This window comes from Mauremys reevesii, linkage group 2 (assembly GCF_016161935.1).
Source record: "Mauremys reevesii isolate NIE-2019 linkage group 2, ASM1616193v1, whole genome shotgun sequence".
NCBI lineage: Eukaryota > Metazoa > Chordata > Testudines > Geoemydidae > Mauremys > Mauremys reevesii.
Window position 1 is genome coordinate 230214659 of NC_052624.1, and position 20344 is coordinate 230235002.

Genomic DNA, 20344 nt, shown 5'->3' on the forward strand with positions numbered 1-20344 from the left:
CAATGAAAAAACAAAAATAATAAATCAAAACTTTGAATGTCAAACAATTGGAATAGCTTACTGATAATTCATCTATTTTGTACACACTGATGCTAAGATCAACTCTTATCTATACAAGTGTATTCTTTTCTGAATAATTAATTTTGTAAAAAACTGTATGATATATGACTCCTGATAATAATTAATCAAATTATTTAAAAAAAAGACAACTCAGTGCTTACTTGACAAACAACTAGTTGGCTTCCTTATTATGTAGATTGCAGATCAGTATTTGTCCCAGATAACATGCAATAATATAACGATTGTGAAATCGAATCCATCAAGAGATGATGCAAACAAGCCAGCTCAATGAAAGGGGATTGGCAAATAATGATGCAATAATAAACTATTTCCTAATTACAATGTACAAAATAATTGTTTGACTTTTAGATCCATTGGAGAAAATAGAGAAAAAACTGTACTTTACATAAAAGATGAGGGGAAGTTGGATCTGGACTCTGCTAAGTATATCCCATTATATCACAACTGAAGCTTACAACAGACATACAGTACTTCTTTACCTGAATGAAATTCAATAGTAAACTATTGTAACTGAAGATAATTATTTTTCAATATTATGAAGAGCTAATCTTTGCAGGCCACAATCTGCCGGAGAAGTAAACTATGAAATGATTAGGCACATTAGTGAGGGTGCTTCACATCTTGCACAACTGGGCCCCCAGTTTGTAATCTGCTAGGGGCAAGGAACCTGGGTGAAAACCTGTCTCCGCTGAAGTCAATGGGAGTTCACCGTTGACATCAATGGAACCAAGATCCCATGCTCTGTCTTTATTGGGTTCTGTACGAAGCCACGTATATCTATGTCACTAAATAAGTAATGACAATGACGTTCTCCAGTCCTGAATCCAAAATGGAAGTTCTGGCCAGCACAAGTTGAAAGTCTGCACAGACTCCTGAACAGTCATTTGATAAATACATGAAAATTCTCCTTGTTTGTGGACTCCCTACCTAGAAGCACAATGCATCATGGAAGTATTAAGAAAACATGCTCTATCCATTACTGTGCCAGAAACAGGAAAATTCTGAATGCTTCCTACTGTGTATAATACATTAAAAAAACCCCACAAATCTCCTTCTAACAGGAATATCTTTATCCTCTGATCCTAACCATAGCAATATTAGGCCGCTGCCACATGCTTTACCTGACACTACACATTACAAGTATCCAGAAACTGAAGTTGGTACAAAATGCAGACGCCTTCTTATTTAACTGTGTATCTTGCCACAAGTGTATCCAATCTGCGTGTCATTATCTACACAGGCCACTTACGGGTTTCCCAGTGGAGCTTAAGGCATTGGTTCTGACCTTATAAGCCCTAAATGGCTAACCGAGACGCTGCCTCTCACCTTGTGCCATACAGCCATATTTTAGATCAGCACGTTCAAGCTCAAGCTGAAACCTCACAGCTAAGAACAGGAAAAGGCTGCTGGAAGGGCATTTTCTGGAGATCTCATGTTCTCAGAATTCACTCTCTTCTCTTGGTCCTATATAGTTCAGATCTACTGCCTTCAGGACATGCTGTAAAGTGCAGTTTTTTTCCTCCCTCAGATGTTTTCAAACGGGAGCAATGTGAGGGCAGGACTTTGTGGGAATACAATTATTTTAGCTTATTTCCCTGGTTTGTTGGCCATATCCAATGGCATTGCTGTGATTTAGTTATTTTGGAGCGATATTTCTGTTGGAAGTACTTTTAAGTAGGGCTGTCGATTAATCGCAGTTAACTCATGCGATCAACTCAAAAAAATTAATCGCGATTAATCGCAGTTTCAATCACACTGTTAAACAACAGAATACCAACAGAAATGTATTAAATATTTTGGATGTTTTTCTATAATTTCCATATATATTGTATTCTGTGTTGTAATTGAAATCAAAGTGTATATTATTTTTATTACAAATATTTGCACTGTAAAATGATAAACAAAAGAAATCGTATTTTTCAATTCACCTCATACAAGTACTATAGTGTGATCTCTTTGTCGTGAAAGTGCAGCTTACAAGTGTAGATTTTGTTTTGTTTTGTTTTTGAGTGCAGTTATGTAACAATGTAAAACTTCAGAGCCTACAAGTCCACTTAGTCCTACTTCTTGTTCAGCCAATCGCTAAGAAAAACATGTTTATTTACATTTACAGGAGATAATGCTGCCCGCTTATTTACAATGTCACCTGAAAGTGAGAACAGGCATTTGCATGGCACTTTTGCAGCTGGCATTGCAAGGTATCTATGTGCCAGATATGCTAAACATTTGGATGCCCCTTCATGCTTCGGCCACCATTCCAGAGGACATGCTTCCATGCTGATGGGGCGCGTTAAAAAAAAATTCATTAATTAAATTTATGATTGAACTCCTTGGGGGAGAATTGTATGTCCCCACTTTGTTTTACCCACATTCTGCCTCATATTTCACGTTTAGCAGTCTGGGATGATGACCCAGCACATGTTGTTCGGTTTAAGAACATTTTCACTGCAGATTTCACAAAATGCAAAGAAGGTACCAATGTGACATTTCTAAAGATAGATACAGGACTCAACCCAAGGTTTAAGAATCTGAAGTGCCTTCCAAAATCTGAGAGGGACGAGATGTGGAGCATGCTTTCAGAAGTCTTAAAAGAGCAACACCCGAAGTAGGAACTACAGAACCCGAACCACCAAAAAAGAAAATCAATCTTCTGCTGGTGGCATCTGACTCAGATAACGAAAATGAACATGTGTTGGTCCGCACTGCTTTGGATTGTTATTGAGCAGAACCCATCATCAGCATGGACGCATATCCCCTGGAATGGTGGTTGAAGCATGAAAGGACATATGAATCTTTAGCGCATCTGGCATGTAAATATCTTGTGACACTGGCTACAACAGTGCCATGAGAAGGCCTGTTCTTACTTTCAGGTGACATAAACAAGAAGTGGGCAGCATTATTTCCTGCAAATGTAAACAAACTTGTTTTCTGAGTGATTGGCTGAACAAGAAGTAGGACTGAGTGTACTTGCAGGCTCTAAAATTTTACATTGTTTTATTTTTGAATGCAGGTTTTTTTTGGACATAATTCTACATTTGTAAGTTCAACTTTCACATTTGTTAGTGCAATCTATAGTTCAGAGAGATTGCACTATAGTACTTGTATTATGTGAACTGAAAAATACTATTTCTTTTGTTTTTTTACAGTACAAATACTTGTAATCAAAAATATAAAGCGAGCACTGTACACTTTGTATTCTGTTTTGTAATTGAAATCAATATATTTGAAAATGTACCCAAAATATTTAAATAAATGGTATTCTATTATTGTTTAATTGCGCAAATAATTTTTTTGATTGCTTGAGAGCCCTACTTTTAAGGTATGTCAAAGATGCCTAGAGCATATGGAGAATAGCATCGGGAGAACTATTGGAAAAACATGATAAAGTGGGAAAAGCATCAGGAGAGACCGGAACTAAGGTTATGTTGAAGTTATAAATAATCTTTTATAGCCAACTTTCAGCAAGAAAACAAAACGTTAGGATGTACACATCATACTCTGAAATAGTCACAGGCTATGCCCCCCCCCCCGGTTTCAAATCATTCCTCAAAATTCACTCTTTCAACTTATTTCCATGCTGATTTCCTTCCCTGTGCTCCTCTCCTATCCTGCCCTGCCCGACTTCACTCTGAATTTGAAAATGTGTTCCTCTTTCATCTGCATGTTCTATGTTTATCTAATTTAAACTGTAAACCTTTTGGGGGCAGAGAATGTGACTTTTTAAATCTCTGTAATGGTACTATATGAAATGTATAGAAACAAATATATAGAAAAACATACGAATTTAATATGCACTGATCAGACTGTAACTGTGCATTTGGTACTGTGGAAAACAGACTGAGATAATTTAACCCAGGGAGAGAGAGACTAAGTCTTGCTTCATTTTTTCTCTCCTGCTCTTTACAGGATTCTAGCCCAAATAAAACAAAATATACAAATAAAAAAAACCTCCCCAGAAGTTGAAGGGTGATTTATACTAGAAAAAGTAGTACCCACATTAGGGTAACAGGCAGCAATATTGTAGCTGAACTCATGGTAAGCCACTAATGTAAATAGGGCTCAGGCATCTTTTCCACCTGTTCACTTACTAGTTTTCATGACTTGATGGTAAAAAATGCAGAGTCCTGCCTATATTAATTCTTGCACTATTTCCACCACCTGTGCATCTGCACCAGGGATGGGAATTGATGCAATATAGAGGCATAAATTCTTTCAGTGTACACATGGCCTAACCAGCAGAAGGAGTAACCGGAGGTAATGCTAAGTCATGAATGCATATCGTAGACATATAAACATGCAACAAGCATAAATCGACAATTTTGTTCCCTGAAAGCATGCACTACATACATTAAAAAAGAGTTTGTTCCCATGAAGCTCATAAAATGTGGACCTACAAGTTTTCCTGTAAAATATGACTTTTTGATTTGCCACTAAGACTGACCTGTTCTGATTACCAAAAGATGTCTGATCTATAGGCAAGATGCTGTCCGGCCACGGTGCGGTCTGATTCGGAGGAGCTTGCTGTTGGCTGTATTGAGGTCCCCCCATATTCATCTCCAGTTCAGATGGCCCTAAACAAGAAAGAGCAATCAAACAACATCTGTGACAGTGAAGGGCCACAACCTTACTGTTGGTGCTTTCAAATAAGCTATATTTGCTTTGAGTGAACAAAAAATTGTCAGCATCTTCATTTGTAAAGAGGCATATAGACAATAGATCTTTTGTCTCAGTTTAACCATCATTCCAATGTAAGACTTTGCTTTCTTCACATTGCACTTTAACAATTCCAAAGCATCATGAAATTACTGGTCAATAAATCTTCCACTTTTTTATTTTTTAACATACAGCAAAAGAACTCTGCAAATACAAATTGATGAGTATGGTACTACATCTGATATGACATAACAAATGCAAATATGAACAAAGACTAGTGCAAAGGGTATGAGCATTCTACATACAATCTGTATCCAAATGTACTTGCTTTAGTATTGACCTAGTACAAAGGACGTGTTAAAATCTATATTTTCTTTTAGAACCTTATTTTTTCATAAACTAGAAAATCTTTCTATCCTATTCCTTTGGTCACACATTTCTGTGCGGCTAAAGAAAGTCAGAAACTGCTCACAGTGACAAACATTAAAATACATACCTTATACAGGCTTTCTCCTTGTTGAATGGGATATCTCCACTGTAGGGAGCATCTAACTTGTTCAACACAATTTTAATCAAGTTTATATTTGAAGCTAGACGTTACCTTCTTCTACCTAATCATACAATGCAGTAACTGCAAAATAATATACTACAATAAGGCACTGGGGCTTACCCATATTCATGACCTGAGACTGAAGCATCTGTCTTGGGCCTGGCTGGCTGCTGGGTCTCATAGGAATGCTGGTTGTTGGGTTACGTATCATGCCTCCTTGGATTGGCCTGTTCATGGCACTGGTTGTAGCAGCACAGGTTACCCTCACAGCAGAACCCTGAGCACCCCAGTCTCCAGATGGCATGGCAGGCCGAGGGGTATTACCACCAACCATTCCTGTATAAAATCCAAATACAGTGAAACCCAGATGCAAGCCTTGAAAACATCTCCAAATATTCCTGTTGGTTGATTAGTATATTTTTCTCTGGAAAATTAAACTAGTTTGTCAGGTTTTATTCAAAGCAAATTATATCTCAACTGCCCGTTCAGACGTGTAACTCTGCAGGCTTGTGCAATGCCATTCAGTTGGGGAACTGGGGACTACTACTGGTTTTACATGAAGGTGACCCTTTTATCATTTCTGAAAAGCTGTTAAGCGTAAGTGTTCCCATATGTACTCCACAACAGGTGCTGAGGCTGTGTGGATAACCCTGACTTCCTTCCTCAGGAAATGAATCATGTTTGCTGGCATACATGTCAGCGATTTACTTTTCAAGTCCTGTGTGAGAATGTGAAGATCTGGGCAACAACAAGATATTAATATACATTTATAAACAACAAAAATGTAAGTATTAATTCTTATTTTTTTTGTTATTAATCACTGATCTTTTGAATATTTTTGTCATTCATAACCAGGAGCCTTCCTAACTACAAGACTTACCCGGACAAACTTGAATCAATAGATGGTGCAGGGAAATTACCCACAGGAACTTTCCGATACTTGGTGCAGTTCATTACGGTTATATTAGGGGAAGTCCTCCTACACCTACTGTAAACCACTAATATAATTTATTTACACTTTAAATTTATAGGCTTAGAGTACTGTACTATTGTGGTAATCAAAAAACTAAAACTTGTAGAAATACAGCATTGGTCATCATTTCAATACTGTATTAATATAGGAAATGTTGGCTTGGCTCAGATGGCTGATCTCTCTAAACTGGTACCCTGAATAATCAGTGACCAGTGCCTTCAGAGGATGGTAAAAATAATAATTCACCAAGCCAATTGTGCAATGCAATATATTGAGGGGGAAAAGTCCCCTCCTGATCCTTGCAGGCAATCAGCTTTCTACCTGAAGTATGAAATTTGCTTCCATATGACTTCTGGTGGGTTGTTTTTTTTTTTTTTTTTTTACATCTGCACAATTCTGTCAGCTGAAACACATGGTGAACTAGCACAAATGACAAGAATATGGATGGCAAGCTCCAACATGCATGCATAATATGGAGAAACGTAATTCTCCTGAAAGCCTGCAAGACAATCCCTAAACTGCTCTATCAGATATTTTAATTGCTGGCACAGTAGTACAATTTGTATTTCTTGATATTGATACAAAATGAATATATAACTGACCTTTTGCTGTCAGCATTTAACATGCTTTACACCAGTGGTTCTCAACCAGGAGTCTAGGGCTCACTGCGGGCCCCTGAGCAGGTTGCAGGGGGTCCACCAAGCAGGGCCAGCATTAGACTTGCTGTGGCCCAGGGCAGAAAGCCGAAGCCCCACTGCACGGGGCTGAAGCCTGGGGTTCCAAGCCCTGCCACCCATGTCTGAAGTCAAAGCCTGAGCAACCTAGCTTCACAGGGCCCCCCTGTGGTGTGGGACCCCGGGGAATTGCCCGACTTGCTACCTCCCAATGCTGGCTCTGCCTTTTATATGCAGAAAAACAGCTGTTGTGGCACAGGTGGGCCGTGGAGTTTTTATAGCATGGAGGGGGGGGGGGACTCAGAAAGAATAAGGTTGAGAACCCCAGCTTTATAGCATCTGACTATTCAGAATTCTTAACTGGAGTTTCATGTTTCATAATCGCAAAACGTATGGTAACTGAGGTAAGTAACTAAACAGAGACACTTCATCCAAACTTTTCCAGTAACGTTTTCACCTCTGGTAACCTTTGTAAGGTTTAGAGGCAACTTACAGAAGTCCATCATAGACATGGCACAATCAATAATAAAGTTTAAAAAAGGTAAATTCAGTTACAGATATCTAATGCTTCAAACAAGACCAGGCTACCTGATTCAAAAATTAAAAGTAATAAACCCAGTTTCTTTTACTTAAAGTGAATCTTAATGGCCAGGAAAGTAGGCAAACTGAGAGTACCAGAGACAGAAGTTCTGTTTTTAATCATGGAACATACTTCGTATGGGCAGCAGTATCACCAACATGCTTGAAATTCTGTTTTGGAGGTGATATTTCTGTGATGGAGAGGACAGCTCATTCTCTGTGGTCATTTAATTCTTGACCAAAAAGGGGGCCCTTTTGCAGTAGATAGACCAAACTATTAACAAAGGGACAGCGATCACCAATTCACTTCACATAAATCACTGAAAAGCCAATTGGCTTCTTCATTTGGTTTCTACCAATTTTGGTGACATCTGAACCTGGAAAGCTGATGCGAAAGAGTCCCTATTCCATTACTAAACCAATGAGCCTTTAAGTATCTCCACCCATGCCTTTCACATGGTAAGTGAAAAAGGACGTATTCTTGTGCACCACTTAACCAACAAACGTTCTGAAGTAGTCCAGGGCAAAACTGATGTGCCACTATGGTTTGCTGTTTTATCATAACTGTCCACTATGTGGACAATTTTGCAGACATTTGAGGTTTTCCATTCAGGTTGTGCTTGATTAGGACTTTAGATATATACAGGATGCATCTGTAATTATCCCTACCTTGATTATGTTACACATAAATACATCCAATTAATTAAATAAGTTAACAAAAATAGGAAACAGTATTTGAATTCTTACCTGTGCTATTGTTCCCTAAAGTTCCTTGATTTCCTATCATCCCTTGACTGCCCATCATTCCTGGCTGAGGTATCACTGAATATGGACTACTGTTTCTTATCGGTGGGAAAGGTCCTGAACTTGATGGGTTTTGCAATGTGATGTCGAGTGGTAAATTCTGGTTTGGTAATAACCTGCCCAGTTGTCCTGCCCGTGGGTTATTAAAAGCTAGATCAGAGAGAGAGGAAAAGTGAAAAAAAAAAAAACAAAGTTACAAGAAGAGAAACTTAACTTATAAAAATACACTCTTCAAACAGAGGGGTTGAGATATACAGTGTTGCATGAGCATATCACTCCATAGCTCTAATGGATATGCCCCATCCAGACAGCATTACAAAAAATGCGAGGAAGGACAGGTAGTGATTTGTATTTTAAATAGTAAATGGTGTAAAGTTAAAATAATTTACTGAAGTACAACTACAGCATAGGTGTACTACCAGGTGACGTGTGCTTCAATGCCAAACAACCATATTCCCTAAAAGGACTGTGGCTGAAAACAGAAGTGCAGATGTCAGCCTGAGGCAAAACTGTTATGAAATTCAGAGTTTGATAGGCTTCACAACTTTCCCCATATAAACTGTATCCCTTAAGGCACCAAAATCCGTGAAGAAGGCCTCTGGCTGTATGTGGTCATTTGCTGATACTGTTACTATCCCTCCTTACATAGAATTTTATTTTTTTTTGCCATGAGTGAACACCTGTACTTTCAAGGTTCAGTAACAATTATTTCAGGCTGAAGTCTTAGTACTATACCACCAGTTACAACAAAACTACCAGGAAAATATAAGTGAACTTAAGGAAAACTAACTACTTAACAAGTACATCTGAATTTCAAGAGATTCCAACACATCTTATTTCTTAAAGAAACTTACTTGCCCATTACCCCCACCTTTTCTGTGAATCTATTCCTCTGCTGAGGCTAATTTTAAAAGAATTTTTGCTTTAAAAATCAGCCTCAACAGAGAAAAATGCATATAGATTTTATTAGAAAGGTGAATACAAACTCTTCAAAAGAAAACAACTCAGGGACAGTTATTCTTTGAGAGATTTTTAAAAGGACAGCAACTACTTCCTAGAATCTATTCAAGTGGTTCCCAGCCGTGCTCTGTAGACCCTCTTGCTGATCACATGGTACTGGTCCTTTCTTGTTACCACATATAATGCTAAAATACATTAAATATTTCCCTAAAATTATTTTTCCATATAAACATTTTCAGCAACTGCCCCAGGGATAGTCGCTGACTGTGAATGGCAAGAAGTCATCCACAAAACAACTTCTTTATTTTGATGGAACCACGCTATAAGAAAGCTAGAGAACTTCTTATTTACTCCAGACTATAGTACAGACACTTTTAAATCTGAGAATTCAGATGAAGTATTATTAAGCTAGTTTAAAAAATCTGAAACATCTTACTACAAAAGGTGTCTAACTTGTCTTTCCTCTTTATTGTGTCATGACAGGAAGCACCTGTGTGAATTATTTTCTTCTGATGTTTCAAATTCTTTGCAGTAAACTCTTTTGTATAAACCTAAGGTGAGTCAAAACTTTGCCCACAGGATCTCACTCCTGACCATCAGATCCTGAAACACCATATTTAACAACAGTACAAACAAACAAACCAAGTCTGGTTACCAGAGAGACCAACTGGCCCTACTGATTTAAGATGGGTGAGTACCACAAAGTCCAACTCAGAACTGAGCCAAAACCTGATTTCAGTAGCAATCCTAGGACACGTGCACTCTGAGCCAGTAAAGGCTTGAAATAATGCAGACACGGAGAGAGTTGTTATGAATACAGCTTTATAATTAGCTAATGATAGTAGAAAGGAAACACTAGTGTAGATGAAGTTATAATGGGGGTGGGGGTGAGGGAGAGGCCTTTTGCTGGCATAGCTTAATTTGCTCAGGGAATGAATATATATGAATGATGGGAGGAGGGATAGCTCAGTGGTTTGAGCATTGGCCTGCTAAACCCAGAGTTGTGAGTTCAATCCTTAAGGGGGCCATTTAGGGAACTGGGGTAAAAAATCTGTTAGGGAGTTGGACTACATGACCTCCTGAGGTCTCTTCCAATCCTGATATTCTATGATTCTAAAACCCAGTTTGACTGCTTTGCTGTTGTGCTATTAGGAGCTCTGGAAACAGATTTAAAAGGTGCAGGTATGACTGTGTTTCCAAGATTCATTTCTGCAATTTAATCCAAAGAAACACTTAAAATACAATTTTATTTACATTACAAAGTAAAATCAAATAATAATAGTATCTAATGGTCCTGTGAATAAAACAACTTTGGTACTGCGTAAAGTTTGAGCAAGTCATATCAAATACATGATTTGGCCTAAATAAGAGCTGAAAGAAGTGTGATGTCAAAAGCAGACATTGAAGGGCTAATCTCCTAGTGAAAGGACAAAAGATAAGTGGTCTTTGATTTTGGGTCCTCATCCTGAGATACTTTAACCTCTGAAAATTTAAATCTTGGCTAGGAGAACCTTTTGGAAATGGAAATGCACCTCCCTTTAAAAAGAGGTCAGGTAAGAGGAAGTAATGTCAGCCAGGAAACTCAGGAAAGCCACCAGGTGTCTGGACCACATGGGAGGGGACTGTCAGACCAGGTCTCACACAGGACGCTATTAAGACTCAGGAAGCACAAAGACTTCTCTTTGAATTATGTACTGCCTAGGATAGTCTTCCTCCACTTACCAAAGTGAGTATATTAAACATATACACTGTTTAAACCACATCCACACCATGACACAAATTGACCCAAAGCAAAGCATTCACAAGTACAAAAAAAAATGTTAGTCTTAGCTCATGAAAAACAAAATAGGGAACACATAATAATGTAAACTAAGAAATAAATTTGAAAATTGACTTCTTTGGTTGGTAGTGTTAAGTATATAACTAGCTTTTAAAAATAATGTTAAGAAAGATTTGAAGGGTTAAAAATGTGAATTTACCTGATGGGAGATGCCACTGGTCTTGAATAAATACATGTTTAGAAAGTTTACAAAAATCCACAGAATAGTTCCAGTTTATTAAATAAATGGGTATTTTAATAATATGTCTAAAAACTATATTTAGGAGATATTTAGAGCATAACCAGTCTATAATGGTAAATATTTAAGCAGGATTTAAAAAACCAAACCAAACCAAAACCAAACAAAAAACCAGGTTTACCTCAACCTTCATTTTTGATAACACTCTGACCTTACCTGCAGTAATTATTTTTCACAAACAGCTAAATATTTCACTTACAACATGTAATTTCACTTATAGGGACATTGTCAACTTGAAATTGAGTCAATTAAAAACAATTGGTTCAAATTCAGTGTAGGTATTAAACTTGGCCATAAGTCCTGCTGGCAGTTTTGTAATTTTAGAAGCACATTTTCCTATTTATCCTAATAAAAAATCCCCCCTCCCCCTTTTATTGTGAGAAACAGTAAAAACAACTATACAGAAAATGCTGTCAAATGTACAAAGTTAACAAGCTGGAAAAAACAATAATATATTATTATTGTTATTTATAACAAATAGCAGATAAAATATTTTCAAACAGACGTGTGAATTTTATTTTAAATTGAGTGTCCCTTTAACCCTTCAAAAGGGCACTGACTTTCAGCACAGTGCAATATTTTGGTTCCAATTGATCAGGACAGCAGATGGCGCTGTTGTGTCAAAGCACTTCTGAAATAGCTCAACTCTACTTGACAGCCTAGCAGCTCCTGGGGCATCATTGCAAAACCTACATTTTCATCTGACAATTTCATACACTTGCATGACCAGTTATAACACAAACTCACTGCTCTGTGAAATCCTCATTGCTGGTTTCTGGGTTCCAACAGACGTGCCAGGGCTGTTTTCACCTGTGAGCTGCATGAGGTCATTGATGATGGCTTGCTTGTCAACTGATCCAGCTGCAGCACCAGGCCGGGTATCTGGGAAAAGCTGTGGTAACTGACTATTCTGTAGATCATCCAGAATCTCCTCCAAGTTATCCAACTCACTGCCCGGCTGCAATGAAAATATAGCACAGTTTGTTCTCCATATGAACAGTAGACAGGGTCCAATCATAGCTCTTAGAGCCAGTGGAGCACTGAGAGGAGAGAATACCTGTACTGCCTGAGAGGCATTAGGTATTGTCTCCAGGGAGCCTGGGGAAGTGAGTGGGGGGGACTCACTATACCTGTAGAAAAGGGGTAGGGTGCACTCCCTCCAGTGTTTGCCACACATAGCCAGTCAGCCCAACCATCCCTGTTTAGGTTACTTAACTGTGCCAAGAGTCAGAGCTGTCCCCTTGGGTACGGCGAATAGGGGCGACTGCTCCGGGCCCCAAGTTTTGGGGGGCCCTGAGGGCCAATGTGATTGGCGGGTGCATTCGGTTCCAGAATTGACTGATTCATCACTTCCACCTGCACCCCCTAGGGACGGCCCTGCCAAGAGTACTGGAACTTCTCTCTCAGCTGAGGGTCAGAGGGCCTCATGCACAGTGAACTGTGTACTGTTCCCCCAGCACCAAGGCAATGATAATTTGGCACACACACAGAGAGAGAGAGAGAGGGTTCACAGTGGTGGCAAGGATGCCGATTTGTGTAGATATAACAAATAATAAAGTCCTCACAATCATATTGCTACTCTTTTTACAACTAAGACACACTATAGAAAAATTACTTTATATCTGACTAACAAACCCTCAACATTAATATTTTCCTTGTTAAGCTTAAAAACGGAATACTGTGCATAAGCTAAACATTACATCTATGTAGAAATTAAATTCAAAAGAAATTGGCAATAAAATGAAGTGCTGTATATTAAACAGCTGCAAATTAGTTACTAGATTTAGGAGTCTATCTTGCTCTAGTTATGCACACAACTCCCAAAAACATCAGTGGGAATTACCTATCTGCAAGCAAGAAGAGAACAGACCTCTAATTAGATTAAACATCTACAACTAAATTCAGTTTACTCAAAAAACCTCCAGAAAATTAAAATCTAACAGACAAACACAAAAGTTGAACAGTGCGTTTTTCTTGGAGGTGTCCATTTCATAGATTTTAACATTGCTTAAATCCTTCTCTTCCATCCTTGAACATATGTAGTTAAAATTCTTCACACACAAACTTTGAAAATTGTTAAAAATTATGACCTCCTATTCTAGCATTTTCACCACGGAAGACTTTAAAATCTTTGGATATATTTTGTATCACAGCATATATACACAAGGCTTCTATCAGGATCAGGACCTTTCTTAGGCATTGTACAAACACAGAATACAGATGCAGTCACAGAAACCATATGAAGGGTCGGGAATACAAAAACAGACACACACTCACCTTTTATATACAATTCTTAATGTAATATTTCCTCCCGTACTATTCCTCTAAATTGTAAACCTATACACTTATTGCTAGATTTCTTGTAGGTGAACCACAAATTACTACCCTCTCCTCCTCCAATTCCCACCCATAGCCTTTTAGATCAGTTCAGGGAGCATGAGCCACACAAAAGGTGTGGTGTGAAAGAAGGGGGGGGTGTCAAATTTGGGAGCTATAGACAGGAGCGTGGTCGAGGCTGGCACTGTTGGCCTGGCTGAGTGGGTGGGGAGCAATGTGATAAGAGATGGAGCATTAGTAAGGAAGGCACAGCTCTGAAGAGCCTTGAACTTGTTATGGAGGAAGTTGATGAAGAGATACATATATGGGGCAGACAAGGAAGTTGATTTTAGAAGCTGCATTTTATATGAATTTAGGGGCAGGGAGGAGAAGGTTGAAAGAGTCATGAAGGGACCAATGACGGGCATCATAAATATCAGAAGGATGATACAGTATTATTTTGGGGAATTAAGACATATGCCCTTCATTAAATAAAATTTGTGTAAAGTAGAGGGGAAAGTCTTGCATGTGCAAGTTGTATTTTTGTTCTTTTAATACTTTGGCTACTATAATTCTTGGTTATAGAACAGGCATAACAAAAGCTAGGGATGAAAACATTGGATCCAATTTAGTCACAAAATGCCACTCTTCTCTAGAAGATATTTTCATTTCCCCTGAGGAAGTGGCAATGAAAAACCCGGTAAGGAAAGGCCAACGATAACAGATGTCTTATAACTAGCTAACTACTCCTTTTTGTTGTAATCAGTGTTGCTGCTTTATCTTCACTTTTAACTGAGAACAAGTTTCAGAATTACCAGGCCAGTTTCAAAGAGAAAAACGAGACACTACTGTTAGGGCCAAATTCTCCCCTCACATGCATAAAAACCCTTTGATAACCACCCTCAAATGGCACCACATGCGAAGAAATTGGTGCAAAAAGTCTCTAATTGGCTGCTTTTCATAGGATTTCTCCACTGATTTTAATTCTGTACTCAAATTACTTCCTTAGTGGCCTAGTTTGAACTTTAGGTAGGGTACAAGGCACACCTTAAACTCCCTATGTAAAAACAATTTCAAAAGTGCTGTTCCTGATACAGCTCTGATGATCACAAGAGAGTCAAACCGTGTACACAAAACCTATCTTTACAACAAAGCAATGACACTAAACCCACAAAGTACTAACCCAGTCATGCTTAAAAATGGTCACAAGTATTTTACAAAGCACCTTTCCAGACAGTACTGTATGGATGAACAGTGTTCCAAAGCTGAAATTAACTTTGTTTTCATCCACTCCATTAATACTAATGTTTCTTTTGTAAAAATAGATGTTATTCCATCTTAAGCATTTAAACAGTTTCAAAATATATTGGTCTATAAGTACTACTGTATCAAATTTAACTCCTGCTAAGTCCTTCCATTTATCTTAATGGAATTTGGATCAGGCCCTAAATATTTCATAGTCAATGTTTTTGGGGTTCCCCTCTTGTCTGCTGAGGGCAACAAGGCCAGGTTGCATTTCTTCTCATCATTCATGAGGCCAATATCCTATTTCCCCCACCATCATGTGAAAGCCGCCAGTAGGGGCCTTTTTTAAAAAAAATGGGATTTTCATGCTGGGAGGAACTTTAAAATATATTGTTCCTTAAAACCATAAAGGTGACTATTTATTATTTGTTTAGTATAGACAACATGCTCATTGCTGTACAACATACAAAAATAAAAAGTCTCTGTCCCAAACAGAATATAAGTTAAAAGACACAGAGAAGACAAATGACTGGGGAGTGAGGTTGGGAAGGAGGGAGAATGTTTGGTGGGGGATGATTTAGGGGTGTTCCCATTCATTACTGTAACAAACTTACACCCAAGAACGCATACACTCATAAAATGAAGGCTGTGGAGCTAAGAAGACTTGGCTCTCTCTGTTCTCTCTCTCACCCTTTCTTCTGCCAGCAGCACCACTTCCCTTCTGCATTTCTACACTCTCTAAACTCTGGAATACAATGTTTTGATCCTGCCTCCAGCCCATGCAAGAGTCTGCCTGATCCTCAACAGCCAGACTTCTTTAGCTGCCTTATACTTTAGAACTGAGCTGCTTCTGATCTCTACCAGGAAATCCCCACCCCAGTCACAGGGAAGCAAGGATCTAGCAGGGGGGGTAAGCAGAGCAGAGTAAGAGGATAAACTGAGCTAGGGGTGGTATTGACCCTGCCCAGGAGTCCTAACTCTAGTCCCTTCTTTTCCTACACAACATTCCCTAGCATCCTTCCCTGCAAGCCAGGAACCTGGTGAGTCCCTGGGGCTTGTCCATATGGGGACACTCAGGAAAGTTAAGATGAATTAACTAAAGCTGTGACGTTATAGGCATAAGTTGGAACACATTTTAACCTCAGACTCATAGACTTTAAGGCCAGAAGGGACCATCATGATTATCTGTCTGACCTCCTGCACACTGCAAGCCACAGAACCTCACCCACCCACTCCTGTAATAGACCCCTGACCTCTGCCTGAGCTACTGAAGTCCTCAAACCATGATTTAAAGATTTCAAATTACAGAGAATCCACAATTTACACCTGCAAGTGACCCATGCTCCATGCTGCAGAGGAAGGTAAAAAAAAACAACAACCAAGGTCTCTGCCAATCTGACCCATGGGAAAATTCCTTTCTGACCTCAAATATGTTGATCAGTTAGACCCTGAGCATGTGGGCAAGACACCCCAGCCAGAAACCTGGGAAAGAATTCTCTATAGTAACTCAGAGCCCTCCCCAGCTAATGTCACATCACCAGCCACTAGAGATATTTGCTGCTAGCATACCATTGTATGCAGTTTCATCATATCATATCCCCTCCACAAACTTATCAAGCTCAGTCTTGAAGCCAGTTAATTTTTTTGCCCCCACTGCTCCCCTTGGAAGGCTGTTGCAGAACTTCACTTCTGTGATAGTTAGAAATCTTCACTTAATTTCAAGCCTACACTTGTTGATGGCCAGTTTATATCCATTTATTCTAGTGTCCACACTGGCGCTTAACTCCTCTCCCTCCCTGGTTCTTATCCCTCTGATGTGTTTATAGACAGCAATCATATCTCCCCATAGGCTTCTTTTGGTTAGGCTAAACAAGCCAAGCTCTTTGAGTCTCCTCTCATAAGGTAGGTTTTTCATTCCTCGGATCATTCTAGTAGCCCTTCTCTGCACCTGTTCCAGTTTGAATTCATCTTTCTTAAATATGGGAGACCAGAACTGCACACGGTATTCCAGATGAGGTCTCACCAGTGCCTTGTATAATGATATTTCCCTGTCTCTACTGGAAATACCTCATCTGATACTCTCATTCAGATGATCTTAAATCTTCTCAAACTACAGAAAACTATGGCCACTTTACTTCTGAATGACAGCATCCACACAGAGGTTTAATGCACTTTAACTAATGCTATGAAGTTAATGTGCGTGAGTTAATTTGTCTTAAGTTTCCTGAATTTCCCATGTAGACAAGCTCCAGAAGATGTAAAACACCTTTGGGCCTGTCAGCATTCTAAGGGTTAAGACTAAAAGCTTTACATGTACAGTATTTACTGTATCTTTTTCTTTTATCCTTTACCTCATTTCCTACTTACAAAAGTCACTGCTTGATAAATTAAATATTTGGGTCCCTCACATTCTATCTCCTCCATCTTTTGATCCTCTGGGCCTGCCATGAAGTAACAATGTAAAATTTAACAAATAGTCCTGTGGCACCTTAAAGACTAACAGATGTATTGGAGCAGAAGCTTTCGTGGGTGAATGCCCACTTTGTCAGACGCAGTGGGCATTCACTCACGAAAGCTTATGCTCCAATACATCTGTTAGTTTTTAAGGTGCCCGGGACTCTTTGTTGCTTTTTACAGATCCAGACTAACACCGCTACCCCTCTGATACTTAACACAATGTAAAATTTGTGGCAACACAATCCTTTCCATAGGAACAGACTAGGGCATAGGCCTATGATGACGACATCTGCAGGACCAACCAGGAAGGGAAGCATGTATACTGCCATTGAAGATATTTATGTTTCATTGAGGGTTTTCTCAGGTCACAGGAAAAATAGTAATGCATTATTCCAGATTTATGCTGTGCCTAAATCTCCACATTGTGACAGGATCACAACAGTATTGCACTGGCACCACTTGTCCCTAACCCTTAAATCCTATGTCAGGTTTGCTGTCTTCTGTCTTTCTAGTGGTGGCATGTTAATCTTTTTCACCTAATCTCTTATAATTTACATCCTACCAGAAGAATGACCTTAAATAAGGCTGGAAATAGGTTTTCAAAGCTGTAAGTAATAGGTTTCAGAGAGGAGAGGCTCCCCATTAAAGATTTAAAAGTTTGAAACTGAAGCAAAATGTTCTTCAATAGTTTCAGCCAAGAGGAGAAAGGATGGTTTTGGTTAAGGAAGAGGACTGGGACTTGTAAGCTTTGGGCTCACTTCCTGGCCCTGCCACAGACTTCCTGTGTGATCTCTTTCTGTGCCTCGTGATGATCAATTTGTCAATGTTTGTGAAGTTTCCTGATACTAATGATAGACACTACATAAGTACAATATCTATATAAAAAGAGAGACAAGTTATTCTGGCTGATTAGTATGTGCAGTGAGGGAGAGACAATGTGGTCCACTGGTTAAAATAGGGGACTACAAATCAGGTGACCTAGGTTCTATTTCCTACTATGTATGCCAGTGGTTTACTGTGTGACGTTGGATAAGCCACTTCACTCCTGCGTGCCTCATTTTCTTCTTTTCAAAGCATTTTGAGAGTATATCATGAAAGGTATTTTATAAATGCAAAGTACCTTGTGCATCTTGAAAAAATCAATTGTTACTGAAGGACAATAAGTCTTAAAACAATATTTGAAGATCTGTGCATATTTAGTTACAATGGCAAATAGGCATTATATAATCACCTTGTTTTTCAGGGGCTCATCAAAGATTTGTAATGAGCAGTTTTAGTCACACACATATAGATGTAATTAGCAACTATCTTAACTCCTTTGAAGCATTTTAAACATTGTCCTCAGATTATTTGAGGGACTCGATAAGGTAAATATGAAACAAACACCAAGACAGATGCTGAAAAATGTAGTCATATTTATGATATAAGCAAAATCTCTTTAATAAATTATTTCAGTCCCAATAATATATCTAATCAAACTGTTTCTTTTTTTAAATCACAGATCATGGAAATATTGCTCATATACCCAAAGTACAACATTTCTAGTTACATTCTGTTTTCATTTTCATGGAAAAGTGTTCATATTTTGACATTTGTATAGTTTACATCTTAGGCCACCTATATGGATATAATCTACAGCTCCTAGCACTGCCAGGATATTTTCTGTCTACACTCCTCCAGATCTGGACCTGCCTGTGTCTTAAATATCGAGTAACAGAAACAATAGAACTGTCTGAACACTTAATGCTACTCAGTAACAATAAATGATGCCTTATGAAAACCTTTTGTTTTAGAAAACAAGTCTTTCTTTTCTCATTCACCTCCCATAATTGCTTAAATTGGAATTGCAGGCCACTTAATAGTGTATGGGTAAGATAATCATCATCACATTGAGCAGGAAAAATGGCATATAGACACTGGAAATATTTTTCACTATTTGAGAAAGGTTTCCTGTCAGTTGTTGGGTTCAGTAGACATATATGTTTAAACACACTACCTAGAAGAATGCTATTTTTAGTATGGTGGTACACTTCAAAGCATTTCCTGTTCAGAAAGTGTTACACCAAAAATAAAAGGAGAAAACGTAACGGCTCTTTTTGCATCAGAACACAAAGACTCCCCCTTACCCAGAAACCACTCTATTATGGGTTGCTTAAAAACTTCCTGTGACATGGCAAAATGAAATGAATAATTATTTAAAAATACAACATCCCTTTGGGGGGAAGTCTTAAATAAGCCTGCACAGTAGGTAACACAAGCACAAAGGAAGAGTATATATACATATACATATAAATACATATAAAGGAGGAAGAAGAGGGGGAGGGAAACAACACAGGAGGATGCAAGAATTTAGAACAGGAGTCTGTGTCCTAGTCTTGTATTAAATAGTTCCAGCTTTGATCTAAATTTAGGTAATAGGCACTTCCTGTGAGAAACTGTTTTCCAAAGCTGAAAAGTTTTTGATGCTAAAATATTTTCAGTGATTTTATAATTGGGGTAATGTGGTTATTTATATAGGGTACTGGCTTGCAGTTAGATAAATGCCTACATTGTTCCATACTCATCACCACTTCCTTTCCTACTCAATGCTGGATTTCACCTGGTTATTCTGGTCAAGGTTTCACAGAGTCTTAAATAAGGTTTTGAAATTATCTTTTAAAAAAAAAAATCTTCAGAGATTCAGTGTTCTTACAAAACAACTGCTGCCATTTAGGGTATTTTTGACATCTCTTTACTTGCCACTCAACTAAACTTCAGTATTGCCAACTCTCATGATTTTTTCATGAGTCTTGCAACATTTGGTGTTTTTCTTACAGCCTCAGCTCTGGTAGTCATGTGACTGAGAATCTCCGCTTTCACTATTATTTTTTTTTTTAAAAAGTTTTAGCTCCTATTGCTGTGGAGAAGAGCTTGAAAACATGAATACAGTTGGCTGAAAAACCAAAAGGAAAAAAAAAAAACCCTAAAATTTATT

The 20344-nt window shown here is 38.4% G+C and overlaps 1 protein-coding gene across 12 annotated transcripts in view; it reads right to left on the reverse strand.

Annotated features, from left to right (window-relative positions):
- Nucleotides 1–20344, reverse strand: part of NCOA2 (nuclear receptor coactivator 2) — a 250798-nt gene that overhangs the window by 25724 nt on the left and 204730 nt on the right. For all 12 annotated transcript variants that reach the window (XM_039523669.1, XM_039523663.1, XM_039523664.1 and 9 more), the window contains 4 exons: nt 12100–12310; nt 8258–8464; nt 5405–5620; nt 4523–4652 (listed from right to left, as the gene is read on the reverse strand). In XM_039523669.1, coding sequence (XP_039379603.1) covers nt 4523–4652; nt 5405–5620; nt 8258–8464; nt 12100–12310 — 764 coding nt within the window. The remainder of the gene's footprint in view (nt 1–4522; nt 4653–5404; nt 5621–8257; nt 8465–12099; nt 12311–20344) is intronic.